Here is a 19,726-nt window from a genome sequence, read left to right on the forward strand (position 1 = left end):
AATAAATCGGCTTAATCAATTTACTCACAACTTTCCAAAGAGGTCACACACTGTTCACACTGAACTGCAATTGATGGTCTGCCATGTTCACTAACAGCATTACTATGGTACAAGTGTTACATGTGTAAAAGATTAAAGAGCAAAATCTTTACAGCAAGGACAAAAAAACAAAAAACAAAAACTACTCGTACAAATCTGTAACTTCAAGGTTTTGTTTTTAATTCATATATCGTCTGCCTTTCACAGCATGTGAGGTATATAGGCAATAACTTTAATCATTTTTATATACAGAAATGCTTAGAGGTCTTGTTAGTTATTGAGGAGAAAGGAAGGCAAGGCTTTGAAAACCAGGTAGTAATTGCATCAGTATTCGAAACAAGAATGGCCAGCAGGATGAAGAGCACAACAGATGGCAAATGAAAAAATAAAGGCTCAATAAGTTCAAAGGCATATGTCAATGGAATTTAACTAGCATGAGCGGTGCATCTCAGGAGGTAGATTTCATCCAACAATGTTTCACAATAGTCCTTGTAAGCCCCCAGCTTTGGGAATCAAATCAACGAACGATTCATTCAGAGACAGACTTGAAGCAGCAATTCAGGTTTTCTTGCAATAATTAAGGCAAGCCTTCTGCATGTCTTTCAAGAAACCAGGTACTCCACTCTGTTTAAAAAAAAAAGTGTACAGTGGTTATTCTCTGATGATGCTGGTAAAACACACTACAGACAAAAGGTGTACATAAACACCATTTACGCTACAAATATTTGAAGAGAGAACAGAAGACAGTGCTTCTAACAAAAAGATTAAAATCACTACAAAGCAGTAAACTCGGTATTTGTTCCTAGGTTCTCGCATTGCATTTCAGGGGTTTGAAAACATGACTCAATCTGTCTGCTCATATTTTGGAACAGGAATTGTGTGTCCACAGTGTACAGAAACAACTGTGATGAACTGACTGTGTTTTAGTATCAAGGATGAGCTTTCTTGAGGCGTGGGGGAAGGAACAGTGAAAGACGTACAAGAAGAGAAGGCTATCAGAATGGAGGCCTAAAAGACAAGATGGTAAGATGGCCAAGAGGGGACAAGACTTCAGATGAAGATTGGCTGATCTTGCCTGATTTATGGAGGCCAGATTTGGATCAAGTGGGTGGATTGTCAGGAAGATGTTAGACAGCACAAAGGAAGATATTGCCCCCAACCCCTTGCTTACCTTGGCTGCCCAGTTAATGAGCCATGACGGAATCATGCCACCAGGATTATCAAAGTAATACATGTAAACTTAAAGAGAGAGAAATTAAAGAGAACATAGTTTATTATAAAGTAATAATTGGCAGTTTACTTGCTTGGCTGCATCTACATTGATTACAACCACAGCTTTTGCCTGACAATGGAGTGTGGGATCTAGCCCTATATAAGTAATGTTACATACACACATTAAGAAAAAATGTTTTATTTGGTAACAAAGATCAACTTTGTCCCAAAACATCCTTCAGTCTATTTAGAACAACTTCAAAAATAGGTCCACAGAAATTCATACGCGAATTTTCAATGAATGGAGTCTTCACTGGGTTACCCAATTTCCATTTGCCGTTAATGTTAAAATACAATAATCAATATCCAATAAGTGCAAATGAATGCCCTCCACTGAGTGGAGAACAGATGTCAATGACCGATGGTCCATTTTTAATTGTGTAAGTCCAATTAGGTAAAACCACTGTCACTAACTCAAGAAGTCCAATGTAACATTCCAAGACATGCTTCATTCAGAATGGATTTTCAGAGATTATAGAACTCTTGGTACATATCTTTATAGTCCTTAGCCTCTCCTGCTTTGATGGGTTCTGAGATTTTACATTTCATTTCCTTAATAAATGCAGAATAAAATTTGAAATCTTGGTCTGCTTTACTTAGCCACAATAAATGATATTTCTTACCTTTGGATCCAGCCTTGCCATCACTCTCCACCACCAGAGTTTGCTTATAACTATTTACTCTGATAATTCCAGGTTTTTCTGGACACTGAGGAATACAGACACTTTTAGCCAGTATAACCCAGATCTTCCGCCCATCAACATCCATATCACGACGTTCACGAATATACACATACTGTATTTCAAGTTAAAGAAGGATGCCTGAAAAATGAAGAAAGATGCAAAAAAGTATAACTGGGTTCAAAAAAAAAAAATTAGATAAGTTCATGGAGGGTAGGTCCATCAATGGCTATTAGCCAAGACAGTTAGGATGCAACCCAATATTCTGGGTGTCTCTAAACCTCTGACTGCTAGAAGCTAGGATAGGATGACAGGATGCCCTATTCTGTTCACTCCCTCTGAAATATCTGGCATCGGCAACTGTTGGAAGACAGGATACTGGGCTAGATGGACCATTGGTCTGATCCAGTATGGCCATTCTTATGTTCTTATACACCTATGATCTGTTTCATAATATTATTAACTTGTATTATAGTAGCACCCAGGAGCCCCAATCATGGACCAGCCCCATTGTGACAGACACTGAACACAACAAAAGACAGTCCCTGCACCACTTCAATCTACGTTTCACCTCCGTCTATTAAATGAATATGAGTGTTTGAATTATTATAGAGTCTGATCCTGCAGACTCAGGCACACGTACACACGTCTCATTGAAGTCAATGTGATACTCAGCGATTCATGTTGCATGAGCAGGAAAAAGGACTGCAGGATCAAGCTTTTAAACCTTTAGTTCTCTTCTCAGGTTTGGCTCTTCTACACTTCAACACCCCCAGTAACAGACAAGCAAAGTCAAAACTCTTATAGCTGCCTGCATCTAGACTCTGGAGTAAGTTGCTTTGCCACCAAGACAAAAAAAGGTCTGAAAGGATACATCTCTGTTTGACAAAGGGAAAGGGTACTTCACTTCCCAGTAGATTACTCTCTCCCCATCATAAATCGTCTCACACAACTCTACAATTTTCAAAGTGGAAAAAAGTGTTAGCCATCACGGTGTTTAATTCCAGCTGCAACATTTCGACATATGTAAATACCAAAAAACTGCTTAGACTAGTAATGGCAAGAATTTCAAAATCGTATCTCAGTGCAGTTATACTGCGATATGCTAGGTCTAGTCAAGCCAGGTCAAGAGAAAAGTTTGTTTCTACTGTAGACTGTTTCATTCAGAAATGAAGTAAAGCAATTGCTCCAGAAATTGCAGGCAGAATCATATCTCCATCACTACTAAGTTCATCCCTGCGAGAAGAGAACAATAGCCTCTGAGGAGGCTGAGTCGCACTCCCTCTCAGAGAGTTAACTCATTCAAAGCTTGTCCCAACTCTTGGATAAACTTGTGCATAAGAATGTTCATTTTAATGCATATCCTGTGGCTAGAAGTTCAGAACAGCTCTGTTGTTGTACCAGTTTTATTTCAAAAGCATGTTCACTGTATATCCTGGAGAGCCATTCCAATCTAACTTGGAATTAGAACATGTGGTTAGTATGAAATGACACCCAATTAAAGCCAATGATGTACAAAATTGTGGGGGGGAAGCAGGGGGGAGGAGTTACACTTTTTAAAAATATCATTTTTGTCATTCATTGGCAAGTGAGAAGTAAACTCTGTTCCAGAATTACCAGCAGGCACCAGTGTTTGCTCTGCACACTGGAAGCTGAAATAGGAAGCAATAGGAGTGGGAGAGCCTGGGAACAGAATCAGAGTTCAAGGGACAAGATGACTCACTAAGGAGATCAGAGGGGAAGATAACAGAGGGAAGGAGAGAGTGAGGGAGTTTAAGCCAAATTCTAATCATTGGAGGTTAGAAGGAAGGTTTCCATGGAATAAGTTATCTCCCAACTGTCCACTGTAGGGTTTTTGTCTGATGCAGCCAATTCAGGCCATTGTCAGGCAGGACACTGGACTAGAAGGATCGTGGGTCTGAACCAGGATGGCATTTCCTATCTGACCAGGAAGGTAATCATGTCCACTGATGCCCCTGAAAAGACATGAAGAAGAAGGAAGGACACACAGAGAAGTCAGCGTTAGCTGCATGTGGCCAGATTGTACCCAAGGATGTTAACAGTACCAGTGAGTTAGCACTAACAGGGTTCAGATGCTTTTTGTGTTCTCATATCAAAAGTAGTATCTACTATAACTTTTCATGCTGGAACCATTCAACTTACTCTAGGAACCCTCCCTCCCAACCCAAGGTTTCTTTTTGTACGATACCTAGAGATATTGCAAGACTGAAGTGTCATGCTAACGCACAGTTGTTGGGCCTATTTCCAAAATGGCTTTGACAATAGTTGAGGAGGAAAAAACATGCATTTACCCTTCCAAATGAACAAAGAAAGCTACAAAAGAGGGCAGGGGAAGTGGCTGCCACATGAGAAAGAAAATGAAAGAGAGCGGGGAAATGGTGCACCTAGGGAGGGTGGAGTTACCATTACATCCAGTGCACAAATATATACCATGTACCCCCCCCACACAAAAATGCCATTCCCATACCACTTGCAATTTCACCAACATTTAAGATGTGCACACAGTCTGCTGCAGTCCCTGCAGTGCAACGACAAACCACACAGTATCATGTTTTCCACCAGAGGTCACTGGAGTATTAATATGTTGCCTTTCAACTATTGCTTTAGTTTCATTTTTCTTCGCTGGAATGACAATACAATGCTAACGAGTGAGATTGAATTCGTCAGCAGTCTCCCTCTTTTTCAAAAGATGGGTCAATTTGCGATTGACGTGTCAATATGTATCTGCATTCAGATACCTGGAGAGATTATTTTAAAAGCTTACTGTGTTTCTTTCTTAAGAGTTAAACTTCACACGATGGCACTTACAAAAGCCATGTGTACCCGTGCTCCCTTTTAGTCTATCCATTCCAGAGGACAGGCTGTCCAAAGCTGGCCACGCAGAGGTGGCACAAACAGAATTTAATAATCCATTCTGAAGAGTCAGAGATCCTTTATCCTGCTGAAAATTGCATACTTGCTAAAATGCAGCATTCCATTTTTTTCAAAAAACAAGGCTATAGTACGAAATATACCTCATTTAGTCCACAGTACTGTTCAGTTTTGAGTATAATACACAGTGTAAATGTTTGGCAGTTTGGCTTGCTAAAGCAGGGACATGTTGATAATGGGCCTTGTTTCATGACAAAATTTTAAGTGCTGTAATGAAGAGTGGCTGATTTTTGTACATAGCCATGAACATGTGAGTCATCACACAGTGCCATAGGAGCGTGTGATCCTTTATAGACAAATGCAAAACTAGTTTATACTCCAAAGCCTTGATGTTGAGATGGAGATCACTGTAGCATGAAGCCGCAAATCAGACCTAAAGGTGCAATGCACGATCTGCGTGTTCCAGGCTTTTGAAAGCTCAGTCCACTTTTCAGGAAAGCCGAACCACCTTCAACCCTGCCATATGTTGTCAAGGGCCTATCCAAAAAATGAACTGTCACTCAGAGTCGATTGGGAAAGTCTTCATAACATGGTGCTTCCTTTCTTACATGCTTTGATGAGCAGTAAAACTCTTAATCGTGTTAAAAGCATCACTGATATCAGAGTTAGCACCCATTGACACAAAGGACATATGTAATGGCTCCAGTTTTCTGCTCTCTGCCCAGAGTATTTTAAAAAGTACCAAAGTAAGCCTTCTGCCAACAGAGAGTTAACACGGCCAAACTTGAAATACCATTAAGGCAGCACTTCTCAAACTTGTATACATTTGAAACAACAATTTGATACAAGTTCTGGATACAGTGCAGGGAGCCAGACTTTTTTTTCTGGTCAATGAGGGTGTAGAGGCCAGCCCTGCAACAACATTATCTACATTTTAGAATTTTAAGGGTGTAACTTCCCAACTGCTTCCTTTCTATTCTCTTAGGGAACAAAAAGGCATTACAAAAAGATATCAGCATGTTGGCTTCAGACACTGTGGATTGTAGCTGCCTCAGTTAAGTGTTTTTCAAACCAGAATCCAAGACTGTCTGATAAAGTCATTTACATGGAACATTAGAATGACAGATTGCTTTGTCTTCATGTAGGATACTGTGCATGAATTAAGGTTCCACTTTAAGTTATTCTGGGTATGTCTTTGATAGTAGAAAAGGTGAAGTGACTTTTACAGTGAAATAGCTATTGGCTCTCTCATGGAAAAGGACACCTACTCTACCAGCGAAGCTACAGACTGACTTAGAGCAACACTTAGTTTTTCATAGGGTAAGTAGCTCTCCATGAAACTGCCAAAGGTGCAGTCAGCAGAACCATTCAGGCTAGAGCCCTCAAGGTTTTAAAAGCAAGGGAAAGCATATGGCAGGATTTTCATTGGCTCTAGAACTTGCTGCTCTGGGCCCCTATTCAGGAAAATACTTGTGCATGTGCTTAAGTACTTCTGTGAGATGAAAGCATGTGCTTGAGTACTTTCCCGAATACAGTCCTTGCCCCTCTGGAGTCCAGGTCTGTTAGCCCTCCAGACACACTGCAAATTCCACCTTCTCTCCCTCCCTCCACCTCCTACAGGTGTTTGCAGAAATAGGTGTGTTGATGGCATGGGAATATGTCGTGTGGATAACGACAGTTGAAGTGTTATTGTTCTGCAGGAGGCCAGATGTACTGTTATTTTTGAGGAGTCCATCGTAGGTGTTTTAGGTTTTCCAGTTTGATGGTCACTATTTTTGTAAAGCACCCAAGAAGGTAGGATGGCTGCCAATCCCTCCTCCCGCAAACAAAGACATAAATAAAAGTGGGCCATATGACAGTTAACCCTTACCTCACCACTGCTAAACAGGTACACAAAACTACCACCGTGTTGACAGCTATTCCGACCATCTGACGTCAGTTAGGCCACCTAATGTTTCTGAAGATTACAATTATAGTTCAAAACTTAGCCAATGCAGAGTAACGGTTCAGGTGCCAACCTGAGACTTGAGTTCAATTCTCTAGTCCACCACAGACGTCTGTCATCTTAGGCAAGTCACTTAGCCTCTTTGGGCCTGAGTTGCACCCATCTGTAAAATGGGGATAATACCACCTCCACCTGCCTGGGTGCTGTGAGGTTAAATACATTTAAAATTATTAGACACTTGGATCCTGTGGTAATGAGGGCCATGTAAGTACTTCACGGTAACAAGGACTGATGCTGGTGGGTGCTTTCTCATGGTTTTTCAAGTTCTGCAGTGACTAGGAAAGAATTTAGTTGTTATATGCCACATTTTTACTTATTGGTATAACATTGGGTGCATGATGAGTAAAGAGTGCTTTTGATAATCTGGCCTCAATGGTAAATGCTGAGCACTTGAAAAATGTGACCTCCAGTCCTTTGGGGAACGTGGCCCTAAGAGAAGAGAGACATTTTAGAAAGCCTCCCTGGAAAAATAAAAAAGGTTCAAGATAAAGCTAATATTTTAAACTTTTAAAAAGTAACTTGGTTATTTACTAACCTTTAACATAGTGATCCCATTGTTTTCTGTAGTCTAAATCCATATAGACATCTGCACACAACTCTGGGGGACAATCAACAAGGCCACCAAAGATTTTATACTCATAAAGCCCTGATTGCTGTGGAAACAGAACAGACCAAAAAAAAAAAAAAAGGCATCACACAGGAAAGGGAAACATTCTACTGCATGAAGAACAGCTGAAGGAAGCAAGGTGGGGCACTTATTGCAAACCTACGTAAGCTGTGAAAGTAAAAGCTTTTTATAAACAATCCCGAATGCAATCTTTTTGCAATATGGCCTTGTTTTATGTTTGTATATGGAAATTTAACAGTCACACGCCCTCATACAGAGCCACTTCACAATTCCCTTACTCACATCAACGAGCACTCTTGCTCCACAAATAGTTCCCAGGAACTCTGTGAGACTACTTGGGGTAAAAGGCATTGCTCAGAATAGGACTGATCCTGTTCCCATTGACTTCAGAAGCACAGGATCAAGGTATCACAATCTGACCTATAAATAGGAGGTTTCATTGTGAAACATGATTAAGTAATGCATGACCCAAAGTAATCACTACTGCTGTAAAATGTTAACTACAGTGGGAATCGTATTCCAAATGTTGACATTTGGTTGTAACACAGGCTATATCTGTAGATTGGGGGGGGGGGGGTGTAATATATACTGAGAGTCTTGAATATTAGCTATTTTCCTTCTGCAAGCATCCTGCATCCCAGCCCTCAATTCCCCCAGCACACACTTTCATGCGTTAATGCTTTTAAAGTTTCACATAACATATGGAAATTCCATCTGCACATATGGAGCAGTGTTTACACTATTGTTACTACTACGTCAGTACTAATTAAAACAATGAGAATATTTTAAGTGTCCGCTGTCTGTGAGTAAGATCGAGCAATCTCCAGGGAGGAAAAAATTATGGCTATAGAATGGTCTTTGTGAAATGAAATGTTGGTCTTTGTTCGATGCCTACTTGTCTGTACCACAAATCCACTACTGGAATTAGAAGGCTCAATACACCAAGACACAAAAAATGGATGGGTACGAAGTTTCAGCTGCCCTCATCCTGAGAGTTGCCTGTTCCCTGAAGAGGGTAACTGAGATCACAGTCTGGTTCCAATCCTGAACTGCTTTACAGCCTGTATAAGCCCACTGAATTCAATGGAGTTGGACAAAGTGAATCAGAACCCATTTTGGATAGTCTTACTTCTGCTACATCACCTGCAAAGTTAGTCACATGTGTAAGAGTTTGCAGGATTGGGACTGGAGTGTCCAGGTTGGTGTATTCAGCTTCACATGCAATTTTATGTATTCAGCTTAATGTGCAAATTTAGGGATCCATCTGGGTCCTCGAAAATGCATCCTAGAAAAATAAGTTACAACTTTCACCCTAGAGTATGTACAGTAGCTAGGTTTACAAGAGAAGCACTGAAAGAGGTTCTAGTGATTGAGTCTATCCAAATTAGGGTGTGTGTGGGGGGGTGTATATAATTACAGGATTTTTAATAAATAAAGGCATTAATATCAGGTAAGAGGATATTTTTCCCTATTCTTACAAGGATTCCAACATTCTCTCTAATTTTAAATTTTACCAGTAACTCCCAAGGGGGAGGTAAGAAAGAGTTTTATGTAACTTTTGGACATTAGAATAACTTGTTATGTGACAGGTTGCATTGTGTTCATAAAGGTCATGGAAAAAAAGCCACAGGATTCAGAGTTGTCCGTGTTGCTAAATATTTTTTAAATGATTTAACAAAGACATTCCTGAGCCTTTCCCTTTTTTTCCATTGACAAGAGACAACAAAATAACCCATCTACACCTCTGAAGTGTCTGACGGATGTTTTGCCAATCCAGTGAAGATGGCAGCATGAACTTCTCTAATTTGGTCATCAACAATTTGACAGCTGCTTTTTATATACAAAAGGAAGCCAACATTTGACACATTCCTATGTGCAGTATATTTTTCAGCTATTTCCCCCTCTCATAAATTTGGTTTCTCTATTACTCATAGGAACAAATAAAAATGTAGGGACACTTAATGGGATTAGGATTCCCTGCAAACACACTCCCAAAGCTGATCAATGCTACTGAACTCATGATGGGATCTTCAGTGTCTGTACCTGATCCGATGAAATAATATTATATTATGGAGAACAGTGGTAGGGCATAAACATGAATCATCTTTTGAGAGAGAGAGAGAGACAATATAATCACCACCTCTATTTTAATGCACACACCACTAAGGCTGTGTCTATACTGGGTTGTTCTGCCCACCCAACATCTGTTTAATTTACAAAGTGGGAGTGCAAACGCCCAATGAGGTTTGTACCACTCTAAATTTACCCCAGTAAGCTACTGAAGTATACTGCACTAGTAGAGTGTGTCTATGTTAACCATTTACACCAGTGTAAATTACATCTGTGTAAATTACTTTAGACTAGACTAAATCTCAAAAGTTAAGCAAGTGCCCCTCCAAATAAACTACTATATTTCCAAAAGTCGTATGGTTAAACTCCACTCTGACACAAAGTTTATGACAAACTGCCAAAAGCAAATAGATTCCCTATAACCGCTCTTTCCTTCATTGTGCCCAGGGTATGCAATGAAAGATCTCGAATTGCCAATACGCCTTAGCAATGATGAAATGCTGAAAGCTTGCTGACAACTCTTCATACAAGGTGTGACTCAAAGACCACTGACAGCCGCAGAAAGACTCACACTGGACTTCAGCAGGCTGTGGAGCCGAGCTATAGGCACATCAATCCAGATTCAGTTCAGAAGTGACCCTAACTTTCACCGTAACATGTTTATGCACTACTTTGTTGGACAAACTTTCATATTTACAGTTTTGAGCGGTAACCATCCAGAGTCAAATGCAATGTGGGGTTGAAGATTTTCTTTCATTTATACTGTTTATCTGTATTTACATTATAAAATAATACAAGGCAGTATAATCAATCACATTTCCCTAATTCCCCTAATGGACTAGGAAACGTTAATTGTATTCCCTTTGCCTCTCGTAAAATAGCTCATTGCTATTCCATTGCAAGACAAGAGTCATCTTTATTATTCTTCTGCTGGATCCTTTCCAGTTTCTTAGTGTCTCTTGACAAGCAACAAACTGAGCCTGCTGAAAACTATAATCCTGGCGTCAACATCCATAACTCAAGCTGTTATGCAGTAGGGTAAGTTAAAAAGACAGAAGCAAAGTTTATCTCACTGAACCCTTTATCCCCCCTACTGTTTATCTGCCATACAGCACTTCCTTCTTCTTCAAGCTTACAATGGCAGCATCTACACATTCTAAATCCAGCGCTCTGTTAACACTTCATCCATCTCTCAATGCTTGTCTTCACTATAGTGTTATCTTGAGGTATAACTCAAGTGTTGGCCCAACGTGACTCCCAACCACATAACTCTCTCTAGCCTGAATTTGGTGGATACAAGTTTGTGTATCTTGGAAGCACAATCAATCAGTGCTGATGGCAAATTCCATAAAGAGGTGGGAGCAAGAACTGGGAAGACAAGTGAAGCTTTTTTGAGACTGGCAAATATCTGGAAAAATAAGGAGATTCACACAAGAACCAAAATACAGTTATACAATGTCAGTGTGATATTCACATTGTTATATGCTTCTGAAACGTACCAAATGCTAGAAACCCACAACAGACAACTTAAATTCCATGAGCTATGCCTGTTAAGAATATTTGGTGTCTGCCGGTGGGACAAAGTAACTGGTGCTGATGAGCTGCAAAGGATTGGCCAACAGACTGTAGAGACAATGATTTGAGAAAGAAGGTTCAAATGGTTTGGACATGTTGTTTGGATGTCATAGAACCGTATGCCTATAAGAGCCCTTGATTGGGTGCCACTTAGTGGAAGATGTACAGGAGGAAGACAATAGCTCAATATTGAGAAAGATGTCACTGTAATGGAAACAGACTAACGGAGCAAGAAGTGTGGCATTCGACAGAGAGGTGGAAACAGTGGGTTGCGCCTCATGTGTCACAGGGCACAAGAGCATCTAATCTAATCACTCTGACTCGAGTTTGGAGAACTTGACCCAACTCCACAGTGAAAACTTTCCCTGAGAATGACAACATGTTTCAGTTTCATTGTTCTGAAGGGTTAGTATGACTTTTAAAAAGCAGATCTATTCAGGGTCATCAATTTGTTTATCATTTTAACACATCGGTTTGACATCCAGTAGGTAAGACACCTATATATCTAGGGCAGAAAGATGCACTTTGCATGAATATAGCCCATTAGAGTTGATACAAATGAATCTCACCCTTGTGGAGTACACATGTATTATACTGATTTTGCAGATGTGAAAATGGAGGCACATTTAGTAAATCACTTAATTAAAGTCCCATCATTCAGGGGCAGAGTCAGAAATAGAATCCAAGATTCTGACAGCTATTCACCTGATTCAGCCATTAGATCATTTTGCATTGCACTTAAATACCCTGCTTCCCCCTTTGGTACAGAATATTACTACGTCATCCCTATTGCGATTAGCCTTTCATTTCTTATGCTGCAGTTCCAGTAGAACCAAATTACACTTCTGGAAAGTGCACTGCTCTACTTGCCCAGTTTCGTTGTTCCACTGCTCTGCAACATATACTTCAACAGAGCTGGGCAAAAAAAAAAAAATTTCTCTTCCATCAAAAATGCAGATTCAGGTTAACCAAAAGTTTTGTGAATTAATGTTGATATGAATTGACTGTATCAGTCAAAACAAAACAATAAAAAAATTGCAGAAGTATTTAAATTAATCGGTCTGATGTTATCAATCTAAAATGTTTTGATATTTCAGGCTAGATACACAAGGGGATTTAGGCACCATTCACAAAACAGGTGGTAATGGCAGCACCACTGCCTCCCCCTTATACCAAGTAGTCCAGCAGTTAGGACACTCACCTGAGACATAGGAGGCCCATGTTCGAATCCCTACCCTGAGTGCCTTACCTACAGGACTAGAGAGCTATATTCTGTCCCTCACCCCCATATTTTATACAAAGTGGAACAGTTTCAGCAGGAGAGACTGAGCAAAACCCGCCACAGAATACCCCATAGCCTATGTATTAAGACATAATTGTGTTGATTTTAAGGGCCAAAAGAGTTCAAGGTGTTTTTAATGTTGGACAGTGAAAAAGTTTATAAACAGTCATAGTTATGTTTAGGGGTTTTCTTCTGCAGAGGCCTTGGTTTTACTCTGCTCCTTGGCAAACACCCAAAAGCATTCATTCTCAAGTTGAAAGTGTGTTGATCACACACATGAAAGAATAAGAAATTAAAACAAGCATTTATACAGAAACTGGAATTGAGTGATTATACAAAACAATGCAGTTCCAGATTTAGTCCATTGGAATCACTGGAGTTGATCAGCTGAAATCCAGAATAACAGCCAAATTTGGCCCAGTCTTACCCCAGCACAGACTTAAAGCCTGCTGAGCTAGTATCCCCCCAGTTATGCCATCCTTGGTTGTTTGGATTGTTTACATTGTACTCCCAGTTCCGTTTCATCTGATGTAACCTATAAGACATTCTATCCGTAATGAAACATAAGACCCGGGTACAAGCTCTAGTATTTTGCATAGGGTTACCAAGACCATATCAGGCATCTTCACAGAACTGTAACCATTAGCAAGAGTCAGTTAGAGAACTAAATTGATGATTCTGATTACCCAGAAAATGTTACATACTTTCATCTGCAGATTGGAAATGGATGATTCTGATTAGCCAGAAAATGTTACATACTTTCATCTGCAGATTGGAAATGGATTTTGACCACATCCTTTTCCTAAATTTGAGGCACTCGGCACAATCCTACAATAAAATCCAAAAGGAGAGAATTCACAGATCTAAAAGATCATGTGTGATGATCATCAATATTCTGTTGAAGTGCGCTCCCCAATACCCTTAAGTACATCCTATAATTCCACCCACCCTCACAGAGGGTATCCATTTCTGAATCAACATGGGGAATCCTAGTCAATAGCCCTCCATACCCACATCTCAAGGTCAGTTTACTGTTTGAGGGTCATTATTGCATCTGCAACTGATTTCAGGATGAAATGCAAGATTATGAAAGAATTCCCAAGTATTTTTCTTTTAATTTTTCCTTCAGACATTTTAAGGTCAGATGAGAACATTACGATGTAGTCTGATCTTCTGCATGACACAGGCTGTAGAATTTCACTGAACGATTCTCTCTCTCTCTCCCACACACACACACGAGACCCCATTTTCAATATTTAAGAATTTCCATCTTCAAAACATTTTCAAAAGGAAAATATTTTATAGCTCTCATGTGATTTCTCCAGAGGTAAGTCAATAAAGGTCCAGTGCTCTTGATGTTTCTGCACTAGTGCATGCCTAGTGAGATAGTAGGCTGAATGCAGGACTAGTTCCATCCAGGGGCCCACCAGGGAAAAGAAGTTTAGCAAGCTTCACAGCATTGCATAGGATACAGCCTGTTGAGTCAGGACTTCAGCTTGACCCTCACCAGGATGTTATTTTTAACTGCAGTCAGCTGGAGTTCTACTGAATTGATCTGAAAATGTCCATTGTTAGTGACTTATACCACTCACCCGTTAAGTGTTGTTATCCACCAACTGTTATCAGACTACGCTATCTGAGATACTGTAGAATCTTGTTCCACTGTACTATAATTGATTTTAATGGCAGTTAGAAGTGGTATGTTTTCCCTATTAAAAAGGACACATAGAGATAAATGTTTTTTAGAATAAATGCCTAAAAACTTTCATTTTTTCAACAAGTAACAAAAGCAAAGCTTTCAGGGATTTGTGCCCCTCCCCCTTCCCCTTTTCAAGTGGCAATTATAAGGTGTGGGGGAGGGAAAGTGTGGGAGAGAGAGAAAGAGAGAGATGTGGGGAGGGGGGGGGAGGGAAGGCCGCAGCTGTTGAAAAAACAAAATTTCAAGAGAAATTTTAAAAAAAATTCTCCTAAAAAAATCACCTAACATTTTATGAGCAGTTTTACTGGCCGCTACTGTAATGTACCTAGTTATTCAGATAGACAGTGTATTTCCCCACACATCTACCCTACCCAGAGATTCCACCAAAAACATTGCTTATTTTATCTGTATATTTATAAATCTTTCACGTACCTGACAGGCCTCATTAGCTAGCTATTTACTGTGTGTTCGCCCACACTGATATGCTTTCATTTCAGTACTACAGGTTACCACTCCCATACTATAAATAGGGGGATACATTACCACAGGGACAGGAGAAAAACAGATTACCCTGAAGTGACAATTCTATTTCTTGTAATGGGAATGAATCAGACTTTCCCCACCCACCCTTCCCCTTTCACAGGGACCTGCACGACCTATTTGTTTGCTTTCTCGTTTATGTTTTCCTCTTAGGAAAGAACATCCCGAGAAAGAGGGCACCTAAACCACCAGAGTCAAGAGGTGGTGTTTCCTGAACCCCTGCTTAATCCCTTAATTTGTGTGTCTTGCTTCTTAAAACGCAAATTACAAGACTTCCACGTTTTGATCTCACTATTCCTTAGAGATACCTTACAGAATTTAGGGGAAAACATGGATATTTATGCATGGCTGAGCAGGATTTTCTACTGCTGAGGCACCTATGTTTGAATATATAACCATAATATTTTATCTAACCTAAAGCCACCTTTCATCAGCCTTTCCTCCAAAACTAAATTAATTTGGGGGCACCAGTGTCCCTGTGGAGCAAATACGATCCCCATTTTACAGACTGGTGAACTAAGGACACAGAACATGAGCAGCTCCCCCTGCTGAAAACCTGCCAGAACCAAGAGGCACTTGAACTATTTCTGAAGTCCTCAGTGCCCCTTCCTAAGGATACACACAACAGGGGAGCCCCACCACAGCCCTTTCCTCAAGCCTACTGTCAGGTAGTGCAAAGAGATCTCCATCACCTAGTGGAGTGCTTCAAAGCTCGGGAAGCAGCCCAAACCAGTTCCCCAGAGACAAAAGACACCTCAGCCAGGTGTCAATAAAATCAACTAGACAATCACCTGGATCAGCGGCCGTTTTTGGGCAGGAAGAGGGGTGTTAGCGAGAAATTTACCTCTTGGCAAACAGATCTGCTGTCACCTGAACCCCCGCTGAAGAGGATTCTCAAAGAAGAGAAATGCTACAGGAATGGAGAACAGAGGACACAAACCACCCATCTCCCCTCATCTCTACTCACAGCATCAACAATGTTTAAAAGACAAAAGGAACATCATTGAACTGGGGGAAGGGTCCTGGCTGAAAGATCCAGCCAGACTGCTGTAAGCATAGGGTGAGAGAAATCTTTGCTTTGAATTCATTTAGCTTGATAAATTAGGTATAGTCTGTGTTCTACCTTTTATTTCTTTGTAATCAATTCTGATGTTTATGCCTCATTACTTGTTATCACTTAAAATCTATTTTTCTGTAGTTAATAAACTTGTTTTTTTTTTTTTATCTAAACTAGTGTGTGTTTGGATTGAAGTGTTTGGAAACTTCGTTTGAGATAACAGGGTTTGTGCATATTTTTTATTAGTAAAATGACAGACGTTCTATGAGCTTTACTGCACAGAAGGAGAGAGCTGGGTAGTATAAGACATGCAGTTCTCGGGACAAGTCTGGGACTGGTGTCACTCTGTAAAATAACATAGAAGTGGCTGGCTAGAAGCACTCATATAATTCAGCTGGCAGTGATTTTACATGCTAGAGGCTATGCGTAAACAGACCAGGAGTAGTTGTTCTCACAGAGGAGCAGCGTAAAAGACATCCCAATTGGAGAGTTGAGAGGACACATCTGTTCAGCCATTCAGATTGTACCCTGGGGAACATCACACCTTCCACAAGTAATGAAAAATATGAGGAGAAGATTGGAGTGACTATGAGCAGAGACCAAAGTGATCCATTAAAAGACTCTCGACCCAGTACTGAAGTGGGCATTGCAAGTGTGCTGATAATGGCACTCTGTAGAGAAAATTCATTGCAGTCCTGAGCAGGTCAGCCCAGGCAATTTAGAAAGAAGGCCTGCTGGAACCAAAAACTGACCTGGCATGAAAGGACCACAAGGCTGCCACTTCTTAGACAAGTGGGTTTTTTAAAGCCCAATTTAATAACAAAATATACCAAGTTCCATAGCCATAGGAACCAGGAAAGGGGAGAAATAGGGAAGAGGCCTTCACTGCCAGCAGTGTTCATGAAATCAACCTATAAAGCAATTTATTGAGGAAGTATAAACATTATATTTTGATAGGTAGTCAATGATCATTCTGTGTGTTACCATTGTGACCTCTGACCAGTTTTCTAGTCCTTCCATTTCAGATCGACTTACCTACTCCTAGCAAGCCATCTGGATCTAACCAAAACTGGACTGTTTTAAATCTTATTATGAGTAAGTGTAACTGCTAATGCAAATATATTTCCTAATCACCTTAGCTGAGTCTACCTTTCATAGCTCAAGATAATTTGTTTTAAGAATTAGTCTGCATTTGATCTAGTTGGCAATGGACATACGATTTGATTAATTCTGCAAGTTGCAATTAAGTGGCCACTGAAGCTAGAAAATCATATTTAAAAGCTATCTTTACCTGAATTACTGATATCATAGATTATTAAAACAGATTTAACTTTTAAAGTATCATTTACTTTTGATTATTTATGGCATTTGCTTTCTTCATTTTACTGAGCTTTGAGAAAGAAAACAGGCTAGTCAGCTTCATTTTGGTCATTTTCAAGATAATTTCTCTTTCCCATTCTTGTGAATTACCAAAATATTGCAACATTCAGATTGCATAGACAGCAGGAAACAAAACTGCTTCCACTGACTTTTCAAAAATAAATTGATGAACAATTTTATACCAATACTAGATTCTGCAAAATTTCTCCCCACACACCTCCTGCCTCTTCTGTATCATAGTATTTAATTCCAATGCAACTATAGCACTGACCTGTTAAGTATGCAATAAAAAGAGTACATAAAACTACAAAGACATTTTGTAACCATATTTATATCAAAATGTTTTAATAAGTCAGGAAAATAGATTATTTATGATGTAACAAAAAGAATCACCTGCTATTAATACAAAATATCTATATTCAGTTGCAAGCTAATTTTAAAGATAGATTCTAGCCCTGAACATTTACAATGAGATTTTGATCTAATGGGATTCTGTATCAAAACCAACTCAGGCAGTTTTGGACATCTCAGCCTTAATCTTCCCACCAAACCAAGAAATGAAGCTTTCAGTACAAGTTCTCCTTGATTTGGAGCCGGGATCTTGATAACATGGCCAGTGGTAAACAGCATCATCGGATAAAAACAGGAGACAGGACAAGTATCTGGAAAGTTATTGAAGATTCTAAGCTAAGGAACAGGTGGTATTTGAAGGTAGAGAAATAATTTCTCTGGCCTTCCTCATCAAGGGAACCACTGTCATTTCCCCCCAGATAGATTTATACTGGAGGGAAAAGGAAGGTGGATACGGAGGGTATTTCCCACGAAAATCAGTAAACTGCTTCCTTCAGACTAAAAGCACCTCCTCTCACCAAACAGATCCCTCAATCAGGAGTTTTCAAACTGCCCAGTATGACTAACCCTTAAGAGCTCAGTAATCTGCAGGCTCCTTCAGTAGCTTTTACAGAAAAAGGGCAGTGTTTGCAACAGCTTTCCCCATCAGCTTTCCCCATCAGCAGTTATTGGCATTAGCCTGAAAGCTGCTTTCTGTGACTCAGGAGACACTGAGCTAGTGATGTTAGTGCCCAAACAGATGACGGAGAGGTGTGTGGCACAAGGGAGCAGTTCAGCCTTTTTAGCTAATCAGCAGAACGTGTCCCCACTTTTTTATATCCAGATAAATACACATGCCTCTTCCATAGAGAGCATTGATACTCCTGTACAGAGAACAACCCCACATAAAAGTTTCTAGGTGATAAAACATCTCCAGCTAGCAATCAATTCCACTTCCATGCAGTTACAGAGAGGACAATCATTCCTGCCCCCAGTAGATCTTTAGGAGGGCTACTTCTCCCTAGATGTATGGGACACCCAGTTTTCACCTCCTATAAGTACACACCCATATACAAGGGGTGAGCACTTTCCTCCATGAAGTGCGCTCGTCTTCCCCAAATCTAGGGGATCCTTCACCTGGTATATAGATGCCTTCCCAATGTATATAGGGAATGCCTCCTACCCAGCATAGATACGGGCTCTGGGTATAGCCTATGTATTGTGAATGTTCCCCATATGGAAGGAAATGATCCCTTTACCCATTTATATGTATAGGAAGCGCTCCCCTCCTCCAGATAATGGGGTCCTTCCCCCTTTCCCCCACTACATAGGGCATGGCACCTGTGGAGGTGATGGGCCACAGGCACAGAGCAGGCCCAGCTCCGCCTGTGTATTTCGCACGCTCGCTCTCCTTTATCGACTTTGTCCTTTTGCCCCGTGCACACAGTCAGCACTTCCCCCTATATAAAGTAGGCCCCCCTGTATATAGGGGATGCCCCCACCTCCCCATATCGCCAGGGAATGCCCCCAATGGAGGGGACCTGCCCCTTGCAGGGAGGATACCCCACCCAGAGTGAAAGCCTCGCCCTCTCCCCCCGTGTGCACAGGGGCCACCCCGCTCCCGAGTTGGGGGGCTGCCCCCCAGCCTACAAGGTGACCCCTCTCCAGGGTACCTCATCATACAGCCGGTAAATACTGATGCCCATAGACTCCACCAGGCGCTGCCAGGCTCCCCCCGCGGCCGGCGCCGGCTGGTCCAGCTCCCGGCAGGCGGCCTGGAACTGCTCCTCGGAGAAGCCCGGCTGCGGCTGCGGCTGCGGCTCCATCCCCCCCGGCTCCGCTCGGGGCCAGGCCCGAGCCCGGCGCGCCGGAGGAGGAGGAGGAGGAGGAGGGTGTCCCCGGCCGGGCCGGGCCTGGGCGAGAGGCGGCCAATCGCGGGCCCCCGAGCGGCGCGGCTCGGCTCGGCTCGGCTCTTTCCGGGCTCCGGGGGGAGGAAGCTCCGACTCCGGGCCGCGGCCGGGCCTGCAGCGGTGGGGCGTGATCCCCGCCCCGAGTACAGTCCAGCGGGTCCCCTTAGACTCGACGGGGGAGTCACGCTCCCTTTTTTCCCCTATGGCCATAGGGGGCAGCCCCATAGGCGTGCACGGAGGGGGCCTTCCCTGCCCGTGGGGCACGCTTCCTCCAGGGTGCATAAGGGAACAGGCCCTCCCTCTAAGGTACACCTATAGGGGAGCATTCCCTACCCCCCCCCCACTTGTATATAGGGGACACTCGCCC

The 19,726-nt window shown here is 41.5% G+C and overlaps 1 protein-coding gene across 1 annotated transcript; it reads right to left on the bottom strand.

Annotated features, from left to right (window-relative positions):
* Positions 1 to 204: 204 nt before the first annotated feature.
* Positions 205 to 19,315, bottom strand: PCTP (phosphatidylcholine transfer protein). Its single transcript, XM_067547820.1, has 6 exons — positions 19,123 to 19,315; positions 7,424 to 7,541; positions 2,866 to 2,945; positions 1,935 to 2,106; positions 1,211 to 1,278; positions 205 to 663 (listed from the first exon to the last, which is right to left on the bottom strand). The coding sequence occupies exons 1-6, from the start codon at positions 19,273 to 19,275 to the stop codon at positions 598 to 600; spliced, it is 657 nt and encodes a 218-aa protein (XP_067403921.1). The 5' UTR covers positions 19,276 to 19,315; the 3' UTR covers positions 205 to 597.
* Between the last annotated feature and the right edge of the window lie 411 nt (positions 19,316 to 19,726).

The sequence above is a fragment of the Emydura macquarii genome, unplaced genomic scaffold (genome assembly GCF_026122565.2).
Source record: "Emydura macquarii macquarii isolate MOO-44397 ecotype Brisbane River unplaced genomic scaffold, CSIRO-AGI_Emac_v2 contig_1230, whole genome shotgun sequence".
In the NCBI taxonomy this organism is placed as follows: Eukaryota; Metazoa; Chordata; order Testudines; family Chelidae; genus Emydura; species Emydura macquarii.

Coding starts and splice junctions, on each gene's coding strand:
- PCTP (XM_067547820.1), bottom strand. CDS start 19,275: ATGGAGCCGCAGCCGCAGCCGCAGCCGGGCTTCTCCGAGGAGCAGTTC. Junction 1,279..1,934: donor TGGCAAGGCTGGATCCAAAG/GTAAGAAATATC, acceptor TCTCTCTTTAAG/TTTACATGTATTACTTTGAT. Junction 664..1,210: donor TCATTAACTGGGCAGCCAAG/GTAAGCAAGGGG, acceptor TTTTTTAAACAG/AGTGGAGTACCTGGTTTCTT.